The sequence below is a fragment of the Canis aureus genome, chromosome 1 (genome assembly GCF_053574225.1).
Source record: "Canis aureus isolate CA01 chromosome 1, VMU_Caureus_v.1.0, whole genome shotgun sequence".
Lineage (NCBI taxonomy): Eukaryota > Metazoa > Chordata > Mammalia > Carnivora > Canidae > Canis > Canis aureus.
The window spans coordinates 86,167,634-86,191,130 of NC_135611.1; the positions used below are offsets into that span (position 1 = coordinate 86,167,634).

At 40.6% G+C, this 23,497-nt stretch overlaps 1 protein-coding gene across 1 annotated transcript in view; it reads right to left on the reverse strand.

Annotated features, from left to right (window-relative positions):
* Nucleotides 1-14,335: 14,335 nt before the first annotated feature.
* The window catches only part of GDA (guanine deaminase), an 81,316-nt gene continuing 72,154 nt past the window's right edge, over nucleotides 14,336-23,497 (reverse strand). Inside the window, exons 11-14 of the mRNA XM_077907093.1 lie at nucleotides 23,203-23,349; nucleotides 19,921-20,051; nucleotides 19,475-19,502; nucleotides 14,336-18,373 (exon numbers count right to left, since the gene is read on the reverse strand). Coding sequence (XP_077763219.1) covers nucleotides 18,303-18,373; nucleotides 19,475-19,502; nucleotides 19,921-20,051; nucleotides 23,203-23,349 — 377 coding nt within the window. The 3' untranslated portion in view covers nucleotides 14,336-18,302. The remainder of the gene's footprint in view (nucleotides 18,374-19,474; nucleotides 19,503-19,920; nucleotides 20,052-23,202; nucleotides 23,350-23,497) is intronic.

Genomic DNA, 23,497 nt, shown 5'->3' on the forward strand with positions numbered 1-23,497 from the left:
CTTAAAACATAGATCACATACATTTTTTCCCCCTGAAAGACAACTCTTCTCCAAGATTATTGGTCCTCAAAATGTAATGAACAATTTCCATTACAGTAAGTAAATAAGATATGTATCGAACTCTTCTCTTGATGGACAGGAAAAAGATCATGAATTAGCAAATGTGAAAACATTTTTATTGACCTGAAGGTATAGTAGTTTTAGAAAAGCAAAATAGTTGACATTGTTTTCAATTATTATCACAGCAAGATGCCTGCAAAATTCGTATAACTGGAGTGTTGGCACTCTGGATATGTACAAATCTGGTCATACACTTTAAAGTTTGCTGATGCAAATCAATTTAATGTGCTTTATTCACTTTCTTGATTGGGCATTGGGTTATACCCCATTTGAATAAAACATCAGATGGGCTCTAATTTACATTTTTGCCCATAACATACTTTCCAATTCTGCCTCCTTCACATCATTATTTAGTATTGAGATTGTGTCAGTGATTTCTTAGACAGGATATTAATCACATTCATTATCAGCTGAATGATTTGATCCAAAGGGCAATAATAAATCACACTTAACCTAGATAACTGAATATCAAACTCATTTAACCTGTCTACCTAGGTGGGCCAAAAGAACGTTGGTCCCAATACCCTAAATGTTTCTCCTTTCCAGGGAACAAACACAGTATCAGAAGCACTGTGCAGGGTGGCTCTCCAATCTCTCTACTGTTCAATATGGAGGATTATGCATGTATCCAATCTGGTAGGAGGATATGGATGACTTGTTCTCCAGGCAAAAGTTTACATATGATCATCAAACCAAAAGTCTACAGAAATGTGTATCAGTGACAAAGGGAGAGAGGCTTTGAAATTTTGAGCCAGTTTGAAGCCCAAGTCATAAGATTTCACTGCTGTCAACGAGGAGTTCAAACAAGAGACAAGTAAAATTCAATGACCAACCTGTCTTCCGTTCAATCCTCCTTCCTCGAAGAAAATGTTAAAGATATATATTTTTAATAATAAATATGATAATTTATGTATATTATGTATTTAGATAACATAATTGAAACACTTTTTAATATATTATATATTTATAATAATAAGTAATAAGCTAAATATATATTGTTTAAATATATATTTATATTATATATATATATATTTATGCCATGGTGGTAAGGAAGGAAAGCACGTGAGTAGTAGGAAGCCAGGCTGAGGTATAGGTCTGTGCCGTCCCTCCTGGCCACATCAGCTGCCTGAGACAAGAGTTGGAGAAAATTCAGGATTCCCAAATGTGAGGAAAGCTGTGTCCCACGGGTCTCTAGCAATCATCCAAGCAGTGGAAAGTAGTGGCTCTCCCCAAGCTTGTGAAGAGACCACCTGGAACCCTTCCTCTTGACATGTCTTTCCAGCGCCCTCTACTGATGAAGCTTAACATTGTGCCCCACAAAGAACAGTTGAAGGACCGGTTACTTTTTCATAAATAAGGCAACAAAGCTTGAATTTAAAGTTAAGAGACAATAAATTGATAACTGCTGGGACCCCTGGGTGGCTCATTCTGTTGAGCGTCCGACTCTTGATTTTGACTCAGTTCATGATCTCAGGGTCATGGGCTGGGGATTGAGCCTCTGCCATGTCTGGCTCCTCACTCAGTGTTGTCCCTCTCTCTCTGCTCCTCTCCCCAGCTCATGCTCATGCCCATATGCACATGCGTTCTCACTTTCTCTCTCTTTCAAATAAATAAGTAAAAATCCTTTTAAAAAATTGATAACTACCGTAACACTGTACATACTGCTCTGACCATTTAAGTATAACCATTGGACTGGGGGGGGTGGGGAATAAAAGTAGAGTGGCCTAAAATAACCACTGTATTATTTTCTCTCATGGGTCTGTGGATTAATGGGGCCAGCTGGCCAGTTCTCATATTCCACATGATGACATCTGAGGCTGTGGTCATCTGGAGGCTCAACAGGGCTGGAATAGCCGAGGCGGTTTGCTTACATATATTACTTCATGCAGAGATGACTGGAAGGCTGGACTCAGTTGAGATGCTGGAAAAGCTGAGTTCCTCTCCCCATGTGATCTTAGGACTTCTTCATCTCTATGTGCCTTCTCTATGTGATCATGCCACCTGGTCTCTTTAATAGGTCATTTTAGCCAGACTTCTTAAATTGTGCTCTGAAAATGGAAAGTGCTTTGGGACATAGCCTTGAGCTCCCCTTCACTCCCAGGGCTTAAGCAAGGTTGAATATTCATTGCCAGAGATATTAAAGAAGCCATTCAAGCATCAGCCAGCTGGCCAGACTGGATGACCTTTAAAGTACCTTCCAAACCTGAGATTCAAGATTTCTAAGACTTGACTCCTAACATCCTTCACAGGACTATGACAGCATCATCTTCCCAATTCCCCTGCTAATGATGTCATTTCACTGTCTAATCCTGGCAGAGGGGATGATGCTTGCTAATGGATAATTGGTTTGCATAAGCTAGAGTAAGCTGTACTTGAATCATGCATGAATCTGTAGAAATTGAAAATAATTGACCAAACTATAAGCAGTGCAGTTGAATTTCATATTTGGTGAATATATAAAACAATTTGTATTACTTTCTTACTTCTTAAGCCAAATTTAATATACCCATGGAAATTCATCATTCTGTAGTATTTCCACATGCACGGTTCCTTTTCAGTGGACACATCTTTGCTTTTTATCTTCTAGGAACTGAGATGACTTGAGCAAGCCACTTGAAATTTCATAATTTTGTCTATCTTTCCTTGTGAAATTTTCTTCACTAAGGACAGTAAATAAATGACATTTTTTTTGTGTTGAGAACATACCTTTCTTTACGTCTGGTCTATTAAAGAGTCTGAGTTCAACCTAAGAATTATTTATTAATTTCTTTGCATAGAAAAAGAATATATCCAGCTTACTGCTAGAAAAAAAATACTCTTCCAAATTTTACTGTATAGTTTCAGTATTTTATGTAAATTGTGAATTTGTGTTCTACTGGATGTCAATGTAAAATCAGTTTGGCCTTTTTCTCCCAAAGCAACTTGACCATTTTGATGGGAGACGTTGTTCTGTTCAAGCTTTGGTCACTAGGTGGTGCACTTGTTAAACATTTTTTCCACCTCCCCGGCCTGCTTGCAATCTCACCCTGTACTCTCAAAATGTCTGTTTTAGATCTTGTACCCAAGGGCCAGGTTCATTCACTATGAAATAATTATATTTATCTTAGCATGTAAATCACATTGAACTACATTTTCTTTCAATCTGATACATCATCTCCTCATTCATTTATGTGGTCATAAAATGAAATGAGCTGCTTAAAACGAGCTCTCTGTCAGTGGAGGTATGCAAGCAAAGGCAGGAGAGCCATTTGGTGGAGACAAGTTGGAAACAAGATATTGCATTATCTCTAAATACTTCCAGGTGTGTTTTCTTTCTTTTTTTTTTTTTTTCCAGGTGTGTTTTCTAGAAACAAGGGCATCCTCTTGGATAACCAGAGTACAATGACCAAACACTGTTGTCTAACGCAGCAATCTGCAAACCATGACCTGAGGGTCAGATCATTTCCACCACATTGTGGAGCCTGTTGTAGCTACGGATGTTTTTAAATAATTGAGAACCAGTTAACAAGTGAAAATTCCATGAAATTCATGTTTTAGTGTCCACTGAGTATGGGCTGCTTTTGCGCTGCAAAGACAGAGTTGAGTGATTATGACAGAGACTTCCGAAGTGCTCTCACTGCTGGTCCACAGAGCCCCAAACATAAACCCCCTGGGCCTTCACAAAGACAGTCTGCAGACCCCTGATCTAATCTGCAAATGTTATTCAAATCTTGCCAATTATCCCTCCAACGTCCTTTACCAGGCCTCGAATCCAATCCTGTTATTTCATTTCCATGGGCCTCAGTCTCCTTTGTGAAGTTAAGATGATGATGATCCCTTCCCGTTAGGTTCTTGTGAAGATTATGTGGATGCCATAAATGTCTTGGAACAAGGTTTGGCATAAAATAAGTACTCACTAAGTATTAACTACTCTTATCACATCAATCTTAGTTAATTTTTCATCTTTTAAAGAGAAGTAGAAGAAGAAGTCAGGAAATTCTCCTTTTCATAGAATGAGGGGTGCATCTGGTTGGGGTGTTCTCCCTCTGGGGCCAAGGACTGCAGAGTTCTGCATAACTCCCAGGTCCTCCCCTCTTAGAAGCTGAGAGACATTCGGCTACTCTGGTGTGTAGCTGAGAAGCCCGCAGGAGGTGGCAGCTATTTCAATGCAGAGAATTATTTCATAAGTATTAAGTGCAAACCTAAAGAATTTAATCAGGGAGTCAGACCAACTGATGGTGTGTGGCAGCAGGGGCTTGTTTCACCTCGCCAAGGAAGGCTAACTCTAATTTGTGTTGTGAAAAGGGCAGAAGATACCCCCACACCTCCCTTCCACCTCTGCCTCAAGAAATGGAAGCAGGAGAACGAGGTTCTTGTCTCACAAAGTCAAAGAATGAATCTCTCGGACCCTGGAGAGTGAGCAAGGCAGTGGAGGGAGTTTTATTAAGCAAGAATACAGCGAACACTCTCAGGGGTGAGAAAGGGGCCCTCCCAGTTGCCAATGAGGGTTTATCATTAGCACTTTTTTATTTAGAATTGGCTGGGAAACCTGTGGCCTTACAATTCCTATGAATTGTTATTCCTATATATTGTTATATATTGTTATATGTTATTTTGTTGAATAAGGATTCACAACATCTTTTAATGGTTAACCTCTCCTTTGAGGCCTAGTCAATTTTTTTTCCTGTGGTCACAATGTAATTATTAGAAAAACACTTTAACCCTAGCAGTTGGGTCAGGGTGGCCTGGTTCTTTCTCATTTTTTCCTTTGTCTTCGCATCTGCATACCTGACACGCCCCCCTCCCCCCCCTCAGATCCTAGACAGAGGCCTCCTGCCTCTCCCTGCCTAGACCTTAACCCTTGTCCCGCTCAAATCCAGCTGCCTGTTTGCCAGGGGAATAGCTGCCCGAGAAGGAATAACAACCTTCCATTTTAATAGCAGGTAAGTCTTTATTTTTAAAAAAGATTTTATTTATTTATTCGTGAGAGACACAGAGGCGGAGACATGGGCAGAAGGAGAAGCAGGCTCCCTATGGGGAGCCCGGTGCAGGACTCAATCCCAGGACCCCGGGATCATGACCTGAGCCGAAGGCAGATGTTCGATCCCTGAGCCAGCCAGGTGCCCCCAGGTAGATCTTTAAATAAGAGTTATATGATTACAAAAAGAAAAAAAGAAGGCTATAGAGGATTTAATACAATAAATCTTATGGGATCCTCAACAAGGAAGCACACATAGAGCTATCAGGAGTCTTTTTTTTTTTTTAAGATTTTATTTATTTACTTGAGACAGAGAGAGAGCATGAGCAAGGGAGCAGCAAGCAGAGGCAGAGGAAGAAGCAGGCTCCCCACTGAGCAGGGAGCCCTACATGGGGCTCAATCCTAGGATCCCAGGATCACGACCGGAGCCCAAGGCAGATGCTTAATGGACTGAACCCCTTGAGAGTCTTAATTGAGGGAACAAAACCATAAAAGGTCCAACACAGCTTCTCTCCTTCTCTGGGAACACGGGTTCTTCTCTGTTTCTCAGCACAGGCCTGGCCTGTGGTCCTACTTCTCTCTGCAGGTTGCATCTGCTTACTCAGCTGGCCTACCCATGGCTCCTAAGAGCCACACCCAAATGGAAACAGACACTTGACCTCTGAATACAAGTGTCCTTAAGGATCCTGCAGTAAACAGTAAAAGCAGTGGATTTATTTGGCGCTTGAATCCTAATTCGAGGAAAACATCATTGGATTGGCCTAGGTTGTCAAGTACAAATACCTGGTCAATCATCTGTGATGGTGGAGTTGGGGTGTCCTAGTACAGCATCCTCTTTAGAGAAAATGACTGTTCCCTTTTAGAATGGACAGTTCAACAATGGCTACCTACTGGCAATTTTTTCCCATAAATGCAACCTTTCTTCACTGCATAAAACTCAAGATGTTTAGACAGCAAAGAATATCATAAACAGAATGATTAGGGCTAAGAAACATTACAAAAGTAACACATATTTGCAAAATGTCAACTCCTCTAAAATAACGTGAATTTAGGATCAAACCAATAAAAATATCCCTAAATTTAGCTGGGAACGTGGTTGAGAATTTTTTTGACATTGTTTTTAAAACTTATTGCTGTAGGGGATCCCTGGGTGGCTCAGCAGTTCAGCACCTGCCTTTGGCCCACGGCGTGATCCTGGAGACCCGGGATCGAGTCCCGCATCGGGCTCCCGGCATGGAGCCTGCTTCTCCCTCTGTCTGTGACTCTGCCTCTCTCTCTCTTTCTCTATGTCTATCATGAATAAATAAATAAATAAATCTTTTATTAAAAAAACTTATTGCTATAAAAAATTAAGTAACTTTTTAGGTTTCTGATAAAAACTCACAGCATAGAGAGATTATCTTTATTGTTTTTAAACATCTTCATCCCAGTCATGTCAAACGTCTCTCAATTGTGGGTTAGTATGGTTGACTTTTTGTTTTAGTCAAAATAAAGTAATTCTACTGTTTTAGAGGAGACAGAATTGAAGTGGAAATAATGTATTCATAAGAATGATATTAAAACCATCTAGAAAAATCTATATTTGGTTTTGGCGGTGGTGGTGGTGTTGGGTTTTTTTGAGCGAAAGAAAGGGGGGGAGAAAGAGAATGCAAGCTGGGGGGGGGGGGTAGAGCAAGAGGGAGAATCCCAAGCAGGCCCTATGCGTTGGCCGACCCCATGACCCCAAGATCATGACCCAAGATGAAATCACGAGTCAGACACCAACCAACTGAGCCACCCAGGTACTCCTAAAACCATCTATATTTGAAAGCCACTGCCCTTGGCAGTAAGAACAAATGTAACGTCAATCAAACAACAGCAGTCAAACCAAAAAAGAGATGAAGCAAAATTATTCCTGAGGATAGAAATCACAGGCACGTGACTGTAGATGTTTGAGGTCACCTGCTACACACCTGAATGAAACCTGCAGGTGACACAGATCCCTGGCGCTCCCTGCTTAGCTCTCTTCCTTTCTCGGGGGCCTGATGATCCAGGAGATTGTCTGACCCTGGGGCCTGTGGACTGGCCGATGTGGAGCAGCTGGGAGCCAGGAGGGAAAGAGCTGGACTCCAAACTCGGCTTCGGCCGGGTCTTGTCTTTTGTGACCATTTTCTTTGCTCAGCTCATTGAGCTTTCCTCAGTCGACAGAGCTGCCCCCCAACCGTCTTGTGCTCCTTTTCCTCGGGATGGATAGTCCATCTTTGACGGCCAGTCATGGTTCTTTCCGATCCTTTCTCCAAGGCGCCTGCCCATCTGCCAGTAGGGGGCGCACTTCCGGAGGCGGCCATCCATGTTCTCGCACAACGTGCAAAGTTTCTCCTCTCCCGTTGGCTACTCCCTCATCCTTCGGTGTTCTGCCAAGCTGCGTTCCACTCTTGAGGTAGTTCAGGCTGTATTTCAAGTTTTGGCGGAAGCTCTTGAATCTCACTTCTGAGCTGTGAATGTTTACCCTGTAAACATGCTGGAGCAGGCTGCTGACTGATCTCTCTGCTCTCTATTCCGTTGGCTTTCTTCAGGTAATTCTTCAATATGTCCTAGTTTTTCTCTTTCAAGCCTTTTGACCAAACAGCATCCATGAGTTTCTTCACATCAACTTCAGATTCGCAGACCAGGTGACCTCCACTTTCTGTCTACTGCCGGGTCGTGTAGAGTTTTCTGGAAAGAACAGGCACACTTGCCTAATCTTGAGTGCTGTTTTGGGTATTCGACAGTTTCTCATCATTTACCCCTTGCTTCCTCCTCAAGCATCTGTTTCTGTCTCTTAAGTTCCTGCAGTGCCCCTTCTCAGAGCTTCCCTACTCCGGAAAGCAGTTCCGGGCTGCCCTGAAAATGACTGTTTTCAGCCAGAGCATCCATAATTCTCCTCAGAAGTTGTTCTACATTCTTCTGAGATGCTTGTGAGAGATATTGTTGGCATCGGTCACTAGGGAGTGACAGGATGTTGATGCATTTTCAAGTGGTGTTAATGTCTGTCCTTGAAGTCAAACGATGGGCACTGCATGAAATGGAAGCTGAGGGGACATGCTGTTCTGTTCTTTTTGGACAAGGTCCGCCCTATCCTCAAATGAAGATGCTAACCTGTTGGGATATTTACTGCCAAACTCAGCGTGTGTGATTCAGAGGACTAGCCTCCTCCGCAGATGACTCTAGGGCTCCAGCAGCCTCTCATGGACTTGTCAGGATTCTTCAAACAGAGCAGAGAATCATTTACTGGCTCTTTTCTCTCCTAAAGTGCCTTGGTTCTTTCCTAGAATGACAATCAGGGCAGCTCATACCAGGATCTCCCAGAGAGACCCAAGGACACGGGCCTGGCTCAAGCATTCCTGCACAGCCACCAGGCACTGAGCAGTGCCCTAGACTGGCTGGGGAGATGTCACGTGGCCTTTGTCAGGCCCTGCATGACTCCCAAGGAACTGCTGCTCTGTCTCTGGTTGCCAGTATCTCGTAGGCCACAACTGACCACAAGCAGCAGCCAGCCCGCCTCCCCGCTCCCCCGCCCCACCCACCCAGGAGAGGCCATCAGTGGGCTGGAGATCAGGTCCTACTAAACTCTGTAAGTTGAGTCTGCTTACTGTAAAAACAGAACGTGGTATTCTTTGTCCACTGAGTTTGCACAAGTGGAAAACGCTGATTGCAGCCAGAGGAGACCAGCCATGAGCTCTGAGAACTCTTGAGCTGACCAAGCACTGCAGGAAGCCTGGGAGGTCAAAGCAGTGTCATGCCATTACCCATGCTCTGCCCACAAGAGGGTCAGGGCATGATGACAGGGCACGCTGTGGTAGAGATTCCTATACCCACACCCCTTGGGTGAGGCTCATTCTCCTGAGCTCAAGATTTCTTTAGCAGCAGGGAAGCCTGATCCTGCCTACAAAGGTCACAGGGATGTCCCTCCCCTGGAAGCTCCCAACCTGGGTTTTGTTTGGTTAGTCCAGGCGGGTAAGGGCAGAGCCCTGAAAGCCCTCAACAAAGGTATTAACCAACAGCCCTGGATTTCAGTATCAGAATGGCAGTGTTTTAACAATTCGTGAATTTTCAGTGGGACCAGGGTTCCACCTTCAATTGTGTATTTCTGGACCGAGGAGACTCTGCTCCACTGGTGACCTGGTGAGTCAGGCTACTTCTGTCTTGTACCTGGACCATCTCTTAGCTCATGGCTCCCAAGGTTGTCCCACAATTTTTCCCTACCCCATGAACTCAAAGAAGTGTGGTTGTCTCTGCAGAGGGAACAGATTCGTGTTTTGGCTAAACTCACCACCATTTACTTCTTCGAACAGCATCTGACTCTCCCAGTTATCCCACCTGGGATTCTACACCTCTACCCCTCGTACATTTATTGGAGGAAACTAGGGAACCATGAGTGGAGGCTGGTCTGGGGTCCTAGAGGGTGCCAGGTTCAGGCCACATGGGGTGTGGAGGCAGCCAAATTCCTGGTGAAGTGATAGTTTCTTATCACTCATTCCTTTTTTTAAGAAGAAGGTTTATAACCTGTTTCTAAAGAATTCAGCCACAGTGGGGCGGGGAGGGGGAGGATTAGAGGGATTTTAGTTTCAGCCACCAGAGGATACTGAGGTAGCCCACAGAATGGCAGAGCAGTGGAGCTGCAGCAGCCCTGGGGGTCTCCAGTTGCCTCTGGGAGCACAGGAGCTCCTCCGTCTCTAGTCCCAGAGTCAGGAAAAGGCCTCTGGATTTTGATGGGCAGGACTCACCCTCTCAGGTCTCTCCCTATGGCAGGAACGTGGCTCCGGCATCTCTGTGCACTGTGTGCTCATAACATATTTGCCTAATGAACTGGTAAAGGACCTTTGTTGCACATGAAGATCATACTACTGGACTCAATGGGTGACATGTCTTCTCTCTTCACTTTTCATGCCTCTGATCCCACCTGGTCCTTGTCTTCACAGCGATGGCCTTCCTTGCTACACCGGATTCCTGCCCTCACCAACATCCTGGTCCAGATCCACCAAATCACTGTCTCTAGAAGAAGGGCCTGAACCTTCCTTTTGAATCAACACCTTTCTGTGACCTTTATGGTCACTGGATTAGCCCACCTCAACCTTATCTTACTTCTTTTAGAGGTCAAGTTTTTTTTTTTTTTTAATTTTATTTATTTATTCATGAGAGCCACAGAGAGAGAGAGGCAGAGACACAGGCAGAGGGAGAAGCAGGTTCCCTGTGGGGAGCCCTATGCAGGACTCTATCCCAGGATCCCGGGATCACACCCTGAGCCAAAGACAGATGCTCAACCGCTGAGCCACCAGGTCCCCCTAAAGGTCAAGTTCTTTATGATGACTACTATTGGTCATGCTGGATGCTCCTTCTGGAATACCCTTTTGAGAATCTTCACATGAAAAATTAGTTCCTATTCTTTTTTTTTTTTTTTAATTTTTTTTTTATTTATTTATGATAGTCACAGAGAGAGAAAGAGAGGCAGAGACACAGGCAGAGAGAAGCAGGCTCCATGTACTGGGAGCCCAACGTGGGAATCGATCCTGGGTCTCCAGGATCGCGCCCTAGGCCAAAGGCACGCGCCAAACTGCTGCGCCACCCAGGGATCCCAGTTCCTATTCTTCACAGCTTGGATATCACTTCCTCAGTGATACCTCCACCACAGACTATGCCCCTTGATTTCTCTGCTGACCATATACCCAATACACACTAGTTTGCCCCTCTAAGCACTCCACACATCCGTCATGATCTTAATATATTGGCTTCTGTACATATTCCTCTCACCAACTGTCCCAGATTGAGTTCTTCAAAGAGATAAACATTGTTTTGAACCCTCAAAACTGGGCCGTGTGCCTGGTATCTGGTGTGCATTTACTAAAATATCACTTGAGTGAATATGGTCTAAAACTTACCAACTTCATGATCAGCAAATTAAACATTACTTAAGAGGCTGTTATTTCTACTTCCTGCAGGGACGGAGTTCTACCTTTTTTTTTTTTTTTTTTTGTACAAGAAGCAATTCATTCATCTTAAGTATTCAGTTTTATCCACACATGAAAGGCTATGTACATTTCAGGGCAATCTGACTGATTAAGTGCAATTTCTGTTAGGAGCAGTCCTGCCATGTTAAATGGTCCACAGTACTGCAAACAATATTTAATGAAGACTCTTTGCGCATTTATGTTGACTTCTTTCTCATTTTATCTGGGCAGTAATTTTACAAGGAACATGAAGATTTTGTACACGTTCTACATAGTGGGTTTTCTCCCCTATATGTTGAAATAAAGAACCTACTTGCAAAAGAGGGCAATTGTCCTGGACATTAAAAAAAAAAAATCTATCACTGAGCTTAACACAACAATCACAAATGCCCTAAATGCCATAGCTTCTCTTTTACACCATACACCTGAGTCATCGCCATTTGGTTTGACTGGGTGCAGAGCACGCCACTGCATGGTGCCAGGGCAGGTTTATGATGCTGAAGGGTTGGTGGTACTTATATAAATTAATCCAGAATATGTAATTGGCCAAGGCTGATTCATCTTCACAGTTCTGCCAGGAGCATACTGTTCATGAATTGAAAGAGGTGTGGGCACTGCCTTTCCTGAACCTCTTAAATTCTCCTTTGAAATAACAAAAGCCTCTTATTTCCTTACCTATCAATTTGGTTTAGGTGCTTCAATGGAGATTTTCAAAGTGCTTTCCAAGCATAAAGCCATCCCTGGATTTGTTCTCAAGCTCAGATGGCAAAGGAATCAACTCTTGCAGGAAAACAAAACAAAAGAAAACAAAACAAAACACAAAACCCCAGCAAAGCTGCTTAAAGTCTCTCAAATGCTCCAGGAAGCAAATTTATCAATTAAAAAACTACAACTCATCCTTGGACTATTCACGTATGTGTTGTGGCTTTGTTTGACAAGTAAAACAAAAGTCTGATTTGGAGGCCGTCCAAGATTAGGACGGGATTTAATTTCACAGTGAAGCTACAAGTTTCAGTTTTCAAGCGAATATGAGAACCTTTGTCATCAGACTGAATGATAATCTTTCTAGGGATTTTATTTCTTGTGTGTTAGATTTTTCTGCTATGACTTTGAACTCTCTTTCTACAGATGGGGAAAAAACATTTGTTTAATTCCCTATAGGGGTGGGAAGAGTCCAGGCAATTGAGGAGGGCTCAAGGAGCCTGCAAAATTCCATGTCAACTATTCATATTTTCTTTATCACCTCTTATGTTTAGGTAAAAATGTTTCATTTTGTTCTGAGTTACTATGGAAAAATTTCTCACTAAAGTTTTTCCCATGCTTTTTTTAGCAACCTAGCTCTCTTCCTACCCCAAAATATAGACTCAATCAATATAGAAGCATGGAAAACACAAAAAGTATGACAAATCTTTTTTTTTTAAAGATTTATTTATTTATTTATTTATTTATTTATTCATGAGAGACAGAGAGGGACAGAGAGAGGCAGAGACACAGGAGGAGGGAGAAGCAGGCTCCATGCCGGGAGCCCAACATGGGACTCGATCCCAGAACTCCAGGATCGCGTTCTGGGCCAAAGGCAGGCGCTAAACCGCTGAGCCACCCAGGGATCCCCAAGTATGACAAATCTAATGTAATTTTACAATGATGGTGTAGGCAGGCTTGATGGTAAAAGGGGATGAATTTGATTTGTGAAAAAAATTAATTATACTCTAAAATAATGTTTATCCCTTTAAAGAACAGAGAATATTTCCCTTAACCCATTTAATTAAAAAAAAAATTTTCCCTCTAGTCTCATTTTAAAATAGAATTAACACCCCAGAACCCAAAGCCTGCTCCAACTGGTGACAATACTTATGGATCCCATTCCTTTAACTGAGTGGCCTCAGCATGGAGTCTTAAAACATCCTACTACAGGTCCTATTTTGCCACTGGCAAGAATTTTTGCATCTACACCTTATTTTATTTAAATGCCTAATTTATTTTTTTTTTTTTTTTTTTTTTTTTTTTTTTTTTTTATTTATTTATGATAGGCACACAGTGAGAGAGAGAGAGGCAGAGACATAGGCAGAGGGAGAAGCAGGCTCCATGCACCGGGAGCCCGACGTGGGATTCGATCCCGGGTCTCCAGGATCGCGCCCTGGGCCAAAGGCAGGCGCCAAACCGCTGCGCCACCCAGGGATCCCCTAAATGCCTAATTTAGTACCATGCAATAATTTGCACATGTCTGTTAATTAACTATTACAGAACTCTGTACCCACAGTTACAAATTAGGCACACATTATTACTAGATTAGGCACCTGAGAGTTCTCTTCTGGGTATTTTGATTAAGTTGTTCCTCAGGAAGGAAAAAAGATGCATAGTGGGTTGCTCAGAACATTTGAGGGTGAATTTATAGACCAAATCTTCTACTACTTTCTCATGCTTCATGTTATAAATAAAAAATGAACATAATAGTGCTGAAAAAAATCAGATTTAATCCTTCCAGAATATTTTTATGCACAGAGAGATCCTAAATCACTGGATTTAGATTCTAAAAAATAAACTGATAAAAATACAGCTTAAATTATTTTTATTTCTGTTCAGTCTGTATTCATTAAAAAAAAAAAAAAAAAAACACAAAAAAAAACTACCAGATGGTGAGCACTCACTTTGTCCCACATGCTCTCCTAAGTGCTGGCTATGTATTATTCCATTTAGTCATCCTCATTACTCTAAGGCAGGTACTTAGGTCATGCCCAGATCACAGAATGCAGTCATGGAGACTTACAGTGCACAGCTCAAAAGACACTGGATACCCTGCTTCTTCACTGCAGGTGACAACCCACTGGGTTCAAGAAACCAATTTGGGAAATAACTACCCGCATAAAAAAAACTTAAATAGCACAGAACAGAAAGGAATAGAAGAGAGCAAGAGACAGAAAATAGCCCAGGGCATCACAGATAGGGAAAGTATTATTTTATGAGACTTTTGTTTTAAATCCACATGCACATATATATGCATGTGTGAACTGATTCTTGATGTTTAAGTGCATTTATTACTCTGGATTGTGACTTTAGAAAATATGAAATTTAACTATGCTGAAATCAAAAGCAATAGCAATCCTATTCTAAAGGGCTGGCATTATAGCTTAATTTTTAAGTCATGTATATTGTCTATCACAAAAGGGAAGATACATGTTGTATATAGCTAAATATTCTATTCTATTTTTAAAAATTCATGTTAAAAGGAGAAGAACATTGTATGATTAATCTCCCTTCTGTCAGAGTGATAGAACTCACAACAACAAAGATGTAAACACAAAATCTCATTTATTTTTGTCTGAAGCACAAAGGAGCTCACTCAGCACATGAACAATAAGCAAATCATACAAATATTGAGTAAAAATGTCCCCATGAATACACACATATATATTCTTAAGAGCAGCTATCAGGAGTTTAACATACAATGTAAGGTGGTTTTTGATACAGAATGCTTTCTGACAGGCTTTTGAATAGGAAATGAATAGGTAAGTCAATGCCACATGACATCTGTTCAAGTCACTTGCTCTGCATGGACTCTGAAATCCGTCTTGGAATTTGCACTGAGTTCCATTACTGGCCTGTTCAACTTTTGCATTTCAGTAAATTTGGATGAGAGATACAAACTAACCCCTCAGCTCTTAGATCTCTCTCACCCCTGGGGCTGTGGGAGGGAATGGGAGAGGCTGAGCAAGAAAACACACAGGGGGTCCAATGTGAGGGCTTTCTGATAGCATCTGTTCATCAGTGCAATTCTTTCCACACTTTTTCTTTAGAGACACTGAAAAGGGCTAGGGTCCAAAATCATACTTAAAGGGGCTAGATTGTTCTGAAATTGCAAATATCTCTTCTGAGCCTTTAAAAAAAAATCTCAGAAGCTCATAACAATCCATGTAATTTGAAAATTATTTCAAGACACTGCCATGATACATTTCTTAGCCTACCTTTTAAAAACTCAGAATGCTCCTTTTAGACATGTGAATGTGTCCAACAATATTATCAATTTAAAAAAAATGGACAACAATGTAAAGATGTCCACTAGGCTACAGAAGCATCCAGTTCTGGATATCTTCCATGTATAGCACAAGGTAGAATCGATATAATGTGCCTTCCAGCTTGCCTTGAAAGCTTTCCATATGTCTAGTTCTGAGGTGAAAAAATTAAAAATAGGAAGAGTCTGGAAGGGAGTGAAGATTCAAAATACATTGCTGGATCTCACATCCATTATGTCACCTCTCTGACATCTCAGTTGTGGTTGCCAACAGGGATGTTCAAGGGCACAGTCCAAAATCAGCTAAGCATAACAGGAATGTTTCCAACCACTTTCCAGCCACTTCTCAGGGAAATGAAAAAGAGATTCAGTCGGGTTCAATGCTCACAATAGTAGCTTAGAGAGACCTCCTCCTGGCTTGAAGGGAGCTAGTTCTAAAATATTCCCTTGGATTCCAGAACCTTTGACAATTAAATCTGAAAAGGAGCCAATGAAGGGAGCAGTCTCAGCCTCAGGTTACAATGACCAGGACAACCTCTCAGGTCCTAATCCCATGTTTCATTCCCTTTTGGAAATTAAATTCACCTTAGCCGATTAGCCTGTTTTTGTGTTCTGTGGTAGAAAATATCTTTTAAATGTATGACTGTCAGCACTATTAAATCCATTTTTACCCACTAAAGAGTATTCCATTAAAAATACCATGAGAGCAGAGGAAAATAGTGCAAGGCGAGGTCAGGAGCCTGATAAGAAGTCTTAATTCTTTCTTTCCTGTCAGAGAGCAAATATTCGGACATAAAGTGACAAATAGAGTTGGGCTTGAAATACCACCTTGCCACGATTCAGAAAGTCAAGCCACAGTAGGCAAAGCCAACATTTCCAAGTGTAGAGCATCTAGCCACATGTACGGCCAATGCCAGTCATACTGAAAAAAGCAAATGTAACACTCAGAAACACTGCCCTTGATGAAACCAAACACAAGTTATAAGAGATGCAGGGAGATTGAACTACACGTAAACATGTCAACACATTCTATTTTTACTAGGAAAGATACTCAGGTCTTAACATACTCCCAGGGATAAATGTAATGCTTGACAGACTGGTTGTAGATGGTCACTCTTCCTGCTGCTGCTGCCGTGCTTGTTTATATACACTGCATGTGAAACCTTCATCCAAATGAACACTGATGCTCATCATCAAAATATACATCCTTAAGGAAGATAAAGGCGTAGGAACTTGCAAAGGCTGGGCATATAGCTGCTGCCTATTAGGGGATCTTGCACATCTTCTCCAAATTCTTAAGCCCACTCATGTGGGTTAGACATCAGGTAACCATGTTCCTTTAGCAGGGATCAGGGGACAAAGCAGGAGACACTCACCAGCACTACAGAGAATGGGGGGGAGGGTAGGGGCGAGGGGACTAGTGGAGCATTTTCTGACATAGCTCAGAAAGTGGGAATTCTGGAAATAGAGGAATGGGACACTGGAAACTAAATTTACGGAGTTACTTTATATCCCACAACACAAACTCTGTTTGCTTGTGTGTTTTCAATAAGCCCAAATTGGGTATCAACTATATTCAAATAAGAAAAGTCTTTAAAAAAATAAAAATAAGACCAAAAATCTGTTCTGTCATTGGGTGGTGTGTATACACAATCAAATCTAAAAGTGTTTCCACCAGGAAAAACAAAAAAATGTGGGCAAATTACTGCTGATTCAGCATAACTTCTGTGAGGATAAAATTTCTAGTACAAGTGGGGGAATTTTGTTCTGTCAATATGGAGTTAACTCTATTATATCACATAAAGTTCTTTAAGGTAAATTATAAGGAGTCACACTTAACCCCTAGGTATCAGTGTTATGATATATTAAGAAGATTTATTCCTTTTCCATGTCAGTTTAAAGTATTAATGGAATTAAATGAGAAACTCACATCAATACTTCTTCAGGGTTTATCAAGAAGTCAATTTGCTTTTAATTGTGGGTGATGGGAATGTACACTATATGAGGCATAAAAATACTCTTTGCTTTGTTTAATGTTCCTAGATGCCTAGTTGAGAGATTAAGTCCCATTCATATAAACATTAAGTGGGACATGTACATAGTTTTCATTTTCCTAAAATCCTAATGGCCTGAAAATTATTGGGAATTAAAAGAACAACAGGATAAATTGAAAAATACAGTACTTTCAGTAAACAGGGTTTAAAGATTTTTCATATTTTTAATTGAATTTGTCCCTCATTTTAAAGTTCTACCAGAATGGTATCAGAGTATGTAATTTCCAGCAATCATGACATAATGCTTGGGGAGAACACATCATTTCAATGAAGCCCTTCCTTTTAGTATTGACAGCTCTTTGCTGCCCAGCACTGGCCCCAGTTCATGAAGACTCCAGTCTACACAACAGTGGAGTATGGAATTTGTTTCTTTTCAAATAACACTGAAGCAATAATAGCATCGCATAGTTATACATTAAGGTGATTTTGAAATACACAAAAATACCACTATTTGTGCCATGTAGTTATATGAATAATATTCCTAAGAGACTTTAAATCTTTAACACCCAACCTCTGTCAAACACTTTGAAGCACGGAACTATATTAAGAAAGCATGTGGCATTCAATTTCTGACATTTCATCCCCAAAGAAGGCAAAGCACAACAATAACAAATCTCTGAAATGCAAATTCCATTAAGTGCAGATTTCCAGAACACAAGGTCAATCTAGAAACACGTTTTAAAATTCAACAAGTTCTCTCCTAAAATTAATATGCTCAGTATATAATTTTCAAATATAATCTGAAGTAATTTTCCAATGTTTGTTCATAGTCTAACTTCTTCTCCCTCATAAAAATATATCCACGGTTTCATTTTCCATTTTCTGATTGTCACACTGATTAGCTCAAAATATCTAGCCATATAGGAATATCTTTGCTCTCCACATTTCCAAATATGAAATCGATTTTACTTAAATCTCATAATAAGAACACCACCAGGAATAACATTCCCTTATGTTTGAGCTTAAAGTCAATCTGAACAGCTCAAAAGGGAGACATTTCGAATCCTCCCAACCAGAGAGTTGAGGATTAGCGCAACTTCCTTCAAACGATTTGTCAAGTGAATATTTTAACTAGACACAGAAAGAGATAGTCATCCCAAGAACAAGATACTATTTTTTGACTTCCTAACTCTGCCTGGGCACAAGAGAGATGCAGAACCACATGATCCCAGGAGAACCGGTAGAGGCCAAGGATCTTACACTGAGCTTGAGAAGGGGACCACCTGCTTTCCACCCACATAAACCTCCTCAATATTTCGGTCATCTCCTGAAAGAAAAATGAAGGAATCATTCATAAAATGTTTCTATGTCAGTATTTTTTAAAAAGATTTATGTATTCATTAGAGAGAGAGAAAGAGAGTGTGACTGAAAGGAGGGGCAGAGGGAGAGAGAGAAAGAATCAGACTCCCTGCTGAGCATGGAGCCCTATGGGGACTCCATCCCATGACCCTAAGATCATGACTTGAGCTGAAATGAAGAGTTCCCACATCCAACTGACTAAGCCACCCGGGCGCCCCTATATAAGTTAATATTTTAATTGCCACTAGAAAGGATTTAAAAATAAATACCACTTCTGAGAGGGAAAATACAAAAGGCTGCCTCTTTTCTCTCAGACTGTTTTATAATCTGAACAAGGGGACATGACCAAGAAGGGTGCTGCATTGAATTGGAATATCAGGGTCTGAATTCTGCACCAAAAGCAGAAATCACAGAAAGTTGAGTTGACTTTCCATGGGCTGCCCTTTCAGTTGGGAGTGGTTTGCATCACCAGCCCCGACTATAAAGGAAACACTCATCTTTACATCCCAGAATCATACTCAGCATGGGAAGATGGAGGGCCTGCAGGAAGGGGCTCTGGAAATGGCACTTGCATCTCTCCCATCTCTAGTTCACCCAGGACTCAGAGCTCCCTGGACCAAGTGGGAGGCAAAGTAAAATCTTCAGTACCATTTATTTCTCTCTTTCAGTGAACAGAACCAAATGTAAGTACATGTTTTTTAAAAAACCACACCAAATATGGATGCAGAGACTCCATCACAAACTTATCACAAATACAACATGGTAGGGCAGTCTGGGGTGGGGGGTACAGAGTGAACGGAGGAGGAAGGGACATGATGGCTTCTTCCCCTGGGCCTGCCATTCCTCAGCTTTGGATTTATCTTCCAAAGGAGCCTGGGCATTTCAAATATTGCCTTTAAATAGTGTGCCATAAATGGGCTTAATGCTGAGGAATGTTAAAATAAAATAATAAATCAAATAAAATGGTCACACATAGAGTTTAACTTCTGATGCCATACATACAGGAAGCCGTACGCAAGAAAGAGACAAGGAAAGGTTTTCTTTAGTACAGAGACATATATCCACTTACCTAGGTAGAGGAACTTCTGGATTACAGCCTAAAATGCAAAATAAAGTAATAAGAAAAAGATATATTGTGTGCATTTAGAAGAGCAGACTTATAAATTTATTTCTCAATGGCACAATCTACTTCCATTAATGAAAAAGAAATGGGAAAAAAATAAAAAAGAAAAAAGAAAAAAGAAAAAAAAGAAAAAAAAAAGAAATGGGCTTCTTGTAGTCAAATACATTCAAATATACAAATATGTTCAAAGTATAAGTTTTTGTCACTACCATTATTCTTAACATTATATTGACAAATTATAATAATTTGAAAAGGCTCTAGCTTCCCTTTTAAGATCCTCCTGCATCCCTTTAAATGGTTCCATTTCTGGTTTTGTTTTTCATTTCCTCCAGGAGAGATAATGTGACTACTTCATGAAAAAGATGACTTTTGATGAAATTTATTTCACTTACTTCAGAGGTTTCACCAACCAAATCCCCAGAAAACAAGTCAATGGGAGAGTCAGATGCTTTTGGGTTGATCAGGAGGGCATCAAATTCCTTGCCCACTTCAAAGTTTCCAATCTCTTTATCCAGCCCCAGGGCTATAGGGTGGAATAAAGGAATAAACAGTCAGTATTTTGAGTCATCAGATGGTGAAAATGTCCTCATTTAGAAGGACAGAGTCAGTTAACATATCACTAGAAAAAATTAGTATCTTAATGTGAAGCAGAGAAACTCTCTCATTCTAAGAGATCCTAAAACGTTGACACACAGAAAGCAGAATAAGCACAGAGAAAGCAAAATCTGAGAATAAAAACAGGTCCCCTCATCACCATGATCTATAATTCAGATGCCGCGTCTGTCTATTTCAGCTCTATCAGCGCACTTCACAGTCCAGCTGGTCTAAGATTTCCATTCATCCCTCTAAAAAACGTGACGATAGACATAATATCTTTCTTCTTTTTCCCTCCTGTTCTTCCCCCAACACGCCAACTCTTTTCCTTGCCCTTTTTGTTCTATGAAACAGCTGACAGGATCTATTTTCTTGGCAGTGAAATGAACCTCGAATAAATAAGAAATAAGTATCCTTTTGCATATTTGCCAATGCAGGCATATCCATCATAAGTTCCTTAGTTTAAATCCTCCAAATGGAGAAAATTCACTTCTGAAAGTAAATAGATCCTTGTAACTCAAGAGTGCCAATGCTTTAGAAAGCAGACCAATTTCTCTGTAACCTCAGACTTATTGGTTGCCAGAGAAGAATGGTTTTCTAAAATAGGATAGGTCAATACTATCTATTGACTTGATCCATCTCATAGCAAGAATTCATGTCCCATGAATATTGGATGTCAAGGAAGAACATATGTCATTTTTATGATTTAGTTTCAGAAGATGGGAGTTGTTGGCTTTCCTAGTCAATAAAAGCATTAAATCTAAAGCTCCTTAAAGCCTATGATCTAAGTGTACACTGAGCTACCAATGGAAGCATGCATAAAAGGAAGGCCAGCTGGAGTGCATCTGCATTTTTACATGTCTTGGTTGAATTCCGTCACCATCAAGATATAGTCTGATGTGAAAATACTGGATCAGGTATCTCCGTTAGACAATATCTGGTACGTTATATATCTCTGTATGGATATCCATCAGCCTTTTGGCAATTCTCCAAGCACTGATTAAGAAATCTTACTTGTTCTTAAAAGATTGTTAAAAGGGCAACTCTTTTATTCTCAGAAAATAACAAGATTTTTTAGTTAAAGAATTCTTAAAGGAAGACAAGGGTGCAAAAGTAATTAGAAAATGTTAAAGGCAGTTAGGTGACTCCTACTAATTGTGTGGGAAGACCAAATGTAATAGAAAATCACTGGAAATTCTCTCCTCCTTTGCCAATTATACTTCATTTTGCCTTTGACAATGAAGCATAACAAAATATGAGTTTTTAATGACTGCTTTCAACATAAAATTGTTGTGTGTTTAACAGGCCAGATAACCATGTTAATTTGCCAGAGTTTGATGGGATATATATATATATATATATATATATATACTAACTGAGCTAATCATTAGAATCTGGAAAGTCAGGCATGTGCTAATCAAAAAAAAAAGGGGGGGGGGGGGACACCATCACTCTCACAAATTTGTAAATTGTTTAAATTAAGATTATTGCAAAGAGGCCCAGCAGGGCTGGTGAGCGATTCAGATGCATTTCAGGAAATGCATTTTTGCTGCCTTTGGAGATGTCCTGTGAAGGTGATTTAGGCTCATCTTGATCTTGAGAATAAATGGAAAGGCTGTGTGATAAGCTGGGGAGATGCCACAATTTAAACAGCAATCCATTCATCTCATTCCACTTGTAGTCTCACAGAGGCACAGGCTAAGGAGAAGAAATCTCATCACAGTAAGCTCAGAGGCCCAGAAAATGGATTTAAAAGCTACACAGCAAGATAAAAATGATTTGGTAAGCACCCCATGCCAGCTTGATGACATACAGGATTCTGATGAAGCATCTCACAGACAGCCTAGAATTAAAAAGGCACTTAAGTACAATCCGTTTGCACCAGGAAGATCAGGTGTAGGGCATCGACACAAACTCAGATGCACAAACACGGGAGTGCCACACTTATTTAAAACAGGGGTGACTGAATAGTTGGAACTTTAGAAAATGACATCATCATAAGATGCAGGAAAATGCAAAGAGCATGACCTTGGCTTGTTTTCCTTGAAATGTTTTGTATGGCATTCATCACAGCCCAGAACATTCAAAGAGCCAGAAGGTTTCTCTTCAGAGGATACTCTCAGCCTCTATCATCCTCCATTTCTGAGACCCAGGGTAGCTCAGAAATCTCTCTCTCTCTACGTCTGTCTCTACTTGAATGTTTTCATTTCTCACTAGCTCCCTGAGGTATTATGCTATTTTCACCATCATACATCCAGATTCCCCAAAACACTGAAGTGATTGAAAGTAATACAATGACCAATCTCTATTTTTTTCCATTAAAAAAAAATGATTATACAGGTGAGAACCAGAAAAACCTGAGGAAGAGTGTTTACATATTAACCAACTATCCTTTTACATCTTTTTCCTTTTAAATAGCTTTGGGTAATTAGTATCCTTAAATACATCAACAAAATCCATCATTTGAGCTGGGATTCACAGTGGGAAGATAACACAGTGTAAGCTTAGGAACCAGCATTCAGGCATCAGATTTTCTGGATTCCAATCATGGTACTCCATAGCTTGACAGTTGGGTCCACCTCACTCCAGTACCTCACTGGTAAGATAGAATTAGTGGCAGTGGTTGTAAGGATGGAGTAAGAACACAGAAAGCATGATACATAGTGCCTCTTACCTGGTAAGAGTTCAGTAAGCCTTGGCTATTATTTTTACTATTACTAATAATATTATGCCATCATCATCAGGCCAATAGAGAGTGTTACTTGACTCAGTGGAAAAGAATTTATTATTTTAGAGAACTCATGTACATATGACCATTGCAAATATCCATTAAAGCAATTAATATCATTGTGTGTCGAACATGTCTTCTGCCAAAGCCAGGGGACTTGCTGGAGAAATGATACCTCTACCACATGTCTGAACATTACTCATTAATTTTGGAGTGTGTTAAATGAGATGCAACAGCCATGAATATGAGATGCCTGCTGATGCTACTCTTGAGTGTCTTCATATGGCTTCCGAGGACACAGGTTGGCACGGATAAATACTGTTTGAGAGACAAATAAAATAATGGCCATTACCTTGGCTGCCTCCAAGAGTAGCTAGTCGGAAGACCTCTTTGAGGGTGAGACTCTTCTCATTTATCTTATTAATTAAGAGGATATTGGAAACCATCACTGCTCTTCTGATTGCATCAAGCATGGAAGATGAATAACCACCAGCCACATCTATGGCAGACAAAATAAAGCCAAAACTTATGAGATAAATGGAATATTAGGCAGATGAGGTTGGGCTTTTGTTTTTAGTGACCAATATTCAGTCTGTAGTATACTTCAAAGAAAAGATCTTTATCTAAACATAGAATAGACACAGACT